Source organism: Habropoda laboriosa, unplaced genomic scaffold (genome assembly GCF_001263275.1).
Source record: "Habropoda laboriosa isolate 0110345459 unplaced genomic scaffold, ASM126327v1 scaffold46, whole genome shotgun sequence".
Taxonomy (NCBI): domain Eukaryota; kingdom Metazoa; phylum Arthropoda; class Insecta; order Hymenoptera; family Apidae; genus Habropoda; species Habropoda laboriosa.
The window spans coordinates 375158-381005 of NW_017100145.1; the positions used below are offsets into that span (position 1 = coordinate 375158).

A 5848-nucleotide genomic window follows, 5' to 3' on the forward strand; every position below is an offset into this window, starting at 1 on the left:
TTCCACTTATATTAAGATATTAAACTTTTTATCTTTTCAAGGCATTTTTTAGCTTCTATCATAGATTCTTCATTATTTCCATCTTTTGCTAAACGTTCTCCTTCACTACAATTATTTTTTGCTTCTTCATATAATCCTTTTTCAATAAGTGTATTTCCTAAATTGACATGAATAAAACCTAAGTCAATCATATCTGGAAACTTTTTTCCTAAAAATTTATTAAACCATTTTAAAATATTTCAAAGACAAAATTTTATACATATACATATGTATGTGTGTACATGATGTGTGTGTATGTGTTGATATTACCTAATTCTGCAGCTTTAGTTAAATACTCAATGGCTTTATCATATTTTTGTAACATGTAATTGGCACTACCTAAATCATTTAGTAAAACAACAGTCTGCTCACTGTCTTCACCATTTACTTTTATAGATACATCATAAGCTTGGATAAAATACTTAAGAGCATCAGTATATTGTGCTCGTGAAAAGAGCATAGATGCATACTTTTCTAAATTTAAACCTAATAATTGTAATACATCTTGATTTTCACTGTCTTTAGCTAAATGATTTTGTAAATTTTCCAAACAAAATTTATAACCATTTTCTGCTTTTCTATATTAACAAAGAAAAATATAATGTTAAGTCATTAAATATTTTACTTTACAAAGGACAAAAGAAATAAAATAAATAAATTGCTAAAATTGTTTAAATGTTTCCTTACTCTACATTTCCTATTTTGTCATATATATCAGCAATTTTAATACTGATATGAATAACTGCTAAATCATCTTCAGGAATTCCCTTAGCTATTAATCGTTTTAAAACTGATATAAATAACTTTTCTGCTTTTTTAAAGTCATTTAGGTCATATGCTAGATTTGCCATTACATCATATACATAAGTTATACCATCATAATGTTGCAAAGTTTGGGCTTGTCGTAAAGCAATATGCAGCATTTGCTCCGCTTTTAAAAACTCTTCCTTCTACATGGAAAAGAAATGTTATTGAGATTATATTAAAGTTTGCATTTAATTTAATAAAGGCAAGCATGCATTTATTTTAATAAAGACAAGCAATTTATGATAGTATACAAATATTATGTCTAACCTGAATTAATAAAATTGATCGTTTGATTGTCATTGTTAACTCTTCAACTTCATCTTTTTCTTTCTCAGGTTTAAATAAATTAAACAAAAAACTACCTGATATAATAAAAATTTGTGACGAACTTTTTAATTCATATGTACGATAATGTTCTTTTATTTTGTTAATTTGTGGCAAATATGTTATAAACTTGTTTTTCTTTAAATTTAATAGACAAATATTCGTAACAATGTAACTGGATTTTGTAAATCCTTGAAAGTGTTTAAATGTATTTATAATTATATTTTGATAATACATCACATTAAGTTTCGATTTTCTTTCTATGTAACTTCGCGATAATGACACTAGGTATACTTTATTACATAATTTTTACATGACAGATGCACCTATGTACACGTATAAGCACCCATATTTATGGTTTTCTACTGATTTTACGAAGAACAATCGTACTTCGTAAGTGCCACTAGTATACACTGTTTCCAGTTTTGTATACTTCTGTATATTTATGCAAATTTGTAGATTAGAAAATATAACAAGTGAATTATCAAATGCAAAATATACGTTCAACAGTGCTAAATTTTTAAATACACGCTACACGCATAGGTACATGTAGAGACGTATATGAAACTATACCAAAAATGTCTCTAATCTCAACAAAACAATGTGTACTCTTATATCTATCAGTATGTTATCTTGATTTACTTATGCATTACTAGGTATCTAAAAACATTATGTAGAAAGCAATATATAGATACACCGAGAAAAACTATTAAATTATCGTACAAATAAATATATATACATGTATACATATATATATATATATATTTTATTGTATAATATGATTTCGTGCATTACGTACCTTTTCACTTCACGGATATGAGATAGGTCGTATCATAACAGGTAACAAAGTTTCAATTGTGCATTTTTCTGTGCACAACATGTCAAATATGTCATTTATATATTTTTACGTGACAATATTATTGCTACACTGATGATAAGGAATGTATATAAATATTTAAATGAAGTTTAGTTTCCATGCATATTCGCGCTTTATATGCTTTTACCTTCTTTTTAGATTAAATGATTTATTGAAAATTTATAATTATGTTCAAGAACACACTACCTAATGTAGTGATTTGCCGTTTTATTATTCCACTAAACTATTGTATATTTTGGTATATGTTTATATTGAAAATTACATATCCATGGACACTCCCTATTTTTTTAAACCACTATTTGAAAACACTTATCCCCATATTTGATAAATTTTATAAACACATATTTAACTAATTTAATGTGTTTGTGTAAACTGTTTCAATGGATGTGTTAAAAAATATTATATTGAATGTATTAAGAAAGGTATTATGAAAGATAAATACTTCATATGCTTTTGTATATTACATTCAATATTTTTCTAAATATATAATTTACTTGCTTTTTTTATTATGTCTTCAGTGAAAATGAGTTCTCAAGATACAACTGACAATGTGCCAGCAGTTAATTTACCAAGCATATCTTCAAGAACAAAAAATTGGGTCCAATTTGAAGATGAAGCACCTGTTAAAGATAATGATGGAGTAGAAGAGAAAACTAAAACAAATGCTCCAGCTATAATAAAACCTGAATCAGTAACCGTGAATGTTGAAAAAATTGGAAAAACTGTTGACAAATCAGATAATCAACAAATAAAGAATCATGAATATAAAGGTGCTGTGATATCAACTGAATCCGTCCAGATTAATTTAGATAGGTCAGGTTTAAGTCGTTCTATTACATCTGAAAGTCCAGATCTTAATTTGCCGTCCGAAGTAAGAGTTTCTGATCCTAAAAGTGCTTCTTTAAAAACTATTGATCTCCGAGATGTATCCAACGGTAGAAGTACTGCAAATAATATTATAAGCACACCTATTGGAAACATTAGACAAGGTTTTGCTAATGGAGACACTATAGTTACCCTTTTACCAGTTAATACTAGATGGCCATGGATTACTCCAGCTAAATTTCGTCCAGAACTAGTACCAGAAGAATTAATGGCTCAAGGTTTAACGGTAAATACATAATTGGATCTTATTTCTTTATGTTTTGTTATACAGCAATTAATCATTTTATTGAAGGATATTTTTTCCTGAATGAAAAATTTGCATTCTTATGCATTTACATATAAAGTATTGTGATACATCTCTTGCAGCTTACAGTAGAAGATTACGTACATATAATGGAGTTGCTTGTGAATGATGTACGTTTCAATATGTACAATGTATGCTACAAAAGAATTCTTGTTCTTTGGATATTTACTGCATTTATTGTATTGCTCGGCTTGTTATTTTCTGGAGTGACTGGTCTTACTTTGTTTGGGCTCGGCGTCATGTGGTTAGTCCTCAATGCTGCCGCAATATTTTTTTGCATGTTCATCAAGATAAAATTAAATCATAATCTTGAGAAATGTATGGCTCAAGTTAACAAGCATTTACTACGACATAAAATATTGCTTGGACTGGATGATAGAGGGAAGATTTCATGTCACAAAGTCAATCTCTGCTTCATATATTTTGATACTACAGATTGCATTGTAAGTGTAATTAAAAGTGCATTAAATTAAAATGTTAAGGCTTAATATTACTTATAATATTTCTATATTTACTGTATATTATTTGTGTATAATAATACTTTTTTTAACTAAAATTAAAACTTTTCTTAGTAACATATGTAAGATTTGATTTATTTAATAATAGAAAAAATTGCAAGAAGTTATCGAACGAGAAGAACGTGAAGGAAGAGTAATCGGAGAAGATGGAAATTCTGAAATGCGTCGAAAAAGGGAATTACAACAACGAATGGATATTGATGATAGTGATATAGTAATACAAGGCAATACAACCACCAGAATTTCTCGTAAACAGGTATGTATCTTTTATATCAGGTAATTTTTCTGTTTTACTAAAATTAATTTAACTTAATTTAACTTAAATTTGTTGTAATAGTTAAAACATAACTTTTTATAATATACATTCTATGAAAATGAACTGTATTATGTGTCATATTTGCAAATTCTTACTACAATACATTATTTTATTTCTTTGTAAAATGAACTAAAAACTATTAGGGTAAAAGCGAACAAGTATTCTGCCGTTACGCACAACGTTGGGCAAAGGATTATTTACGTCGGCGATTGGATTGGACAGTTGATGAAGAAGGTGGAAATCCTTCTTCACCTCGTCATTTAGCATCAGCTTTATGCCCATGTCAATATATAGAAGAATGGCTGCGCAATAAGCCTCATGTTCAAGGCAGAGATTTCTGTCCTAGCTGGAGTAGTTTTCTTAAAGATAGAGGACTTTAAAGCAAAACTGTTAATACACATATAAGAGTTGAAAAAAAGTATTGCTCAAGGCAATTTTTATAAATTTAAAAGAAGCTCATATTTTAGCTTACTAGAGCTATTTTAATATTATTTCAGTGATAAGATTATTTTTAAATAAGAAATCTTTGTAGATAATATAAGCAATATTTTTAAAAGTAGATAAATAATCAAAATTTATGTTAGTGAAAATTAAGTGAAATTAAGTTACATGAGATATTAAAGTTACTTAATATAATTTTGTACTTAACAATACAAGTTTTTTTACTTGTAATATTATTAATTGCAATTAAGTTTACATATCATATTAACATTTGAAACATTATTTTAGTGTTATTATTTGGGGATTTGGATAATTAATTGATGTACTTGACATTGTTTTTTTTATTATAATTTTTGTTGACTAATAAAATGTTTAGCATTCAATTCAATATTTGTATAAAACTTGTATAAGTTACATATATGTGTATGTATTACAAGTTTATTTCTAGTGCTTTATACAATTGTACATAGTATTTAAATATTAAATAACTCAGAATTACCAATTTGATATATATAGTAAATATTTTTGTAAAATGGTGAATAATATAAGGTTCTATAAGAGTATGAAAAAATATAAACTAAAAGATAATTAATTTACAAAACAAATATAAAACGTTTTACTGAAAAAATTTATAGAAATATTACTACTGAAAAAATAAAATGTAATCTGTTACGCATTTATGTTTGATAACATCTAATCCATGCATAACAGGTTTTTAAGGCCATGAGTGAGCTTATTATTACTATATAAGAAATGGATTTTACATTATTATTATTACTTTAGTTCTAGGTTTCTGAATGATGATGGTATGTGTTGACAGGAACGGGCGGAGTTGCTGTTGCTGAGGTATGCATCTCGATGGGCACATCACTTTGTGCGCCGCAGACTTGATCTGGTTATAGACTCACAGGAACGTAATAGAGACATCGCGGGTCTGTCTGTTCCACCACGACATTGTGTCTCCGCCCGTTGTCCTTGTCAATTCATTGAGGACCATCTTAAATACAAGCCTAGAGGCAAGTTAATATTTCGTACATTTTTTTTGATGCCGAATTTTGGTGGTAAATAACTAAAATTAGTCACGTAAAGATTATGATCTAATCAGAGACAACTGAATTAATTTACATGTTCCTAAAATCTATTTCTTGTTATGGATATATAAGAAACTTGCATAAAAAATTCTGAGAAAGTATCAAATTGAAATTAGTTATCACTACAAATAGTTATTACCACAAGTAATTATTAAACATATATGTAAAATTCACATTAATTCTTTTAATAACATATTATTGAAAATTATTTTTGGAAATATTTGTTATATTTTTTTATTTTGGTAC

At 27.3% G+C, this 5848-nt stretch overlaps 2 protein-coding genes across 2 annotated transcripts in view; one reads left to right on the top strand and one right to left on the bottom strand.

Moving 5' to 3' along the window:
• Positions 1 to 11: 11 nt before the first annotated feature.
• Positions 12 to 1407, bottom strand: LOC108574158 (tetratricopeptide repeat protein 19 homolog, mitochondrial). The gene is made up of 4 exons (XM_017936689.1): positions 1114 to 1407; positions 727 to 989; positions 282 to 617; positions 12 to 105 (listed from the first exon to the last, which is right to left on the bottom strand). The coding sequence occupies exons 1-4, from the start codon at positions 1405 to 1407 to the stop codon at positions 12 to 14; spliced, it is 987 nt and encodes a 328-aa protein (XP_017792178.1).
• A 319-nt stretch (positions 1408 to 1726) lies between these two features.
• The window catches only part of LOC108574237 (transmembrane protein C9orf91 homolog), a 5510-nt gene continuing 1388 nt past the window's right edge, over positions 1727 to 5848 (top strand). The window contains exons 1-5 of the mRNA XM_017936782.1: positions 1727 to 1793; positions 2566 to 3158; positions 3299 to 3679; positions 3843 to 4010; positions 5332 to 5527. Of these exons, the coding sequence (XP_017792271.1) occupies positions 1772 to 1793; positions 2566 to 3158; positions 3299 to 3679; positions 3843 to 4010; positions 5332 to 5527 (1360 nt within the window). The 5' untranslated portion in view covers positions 1727 to 1771. The remainder of the gene's footprint in view (positions 1794 to 2565; positions 3159 to 3298; positions 3680 to 3842; positions 4011 to 5331; positions 5528 to 5848) is intronic.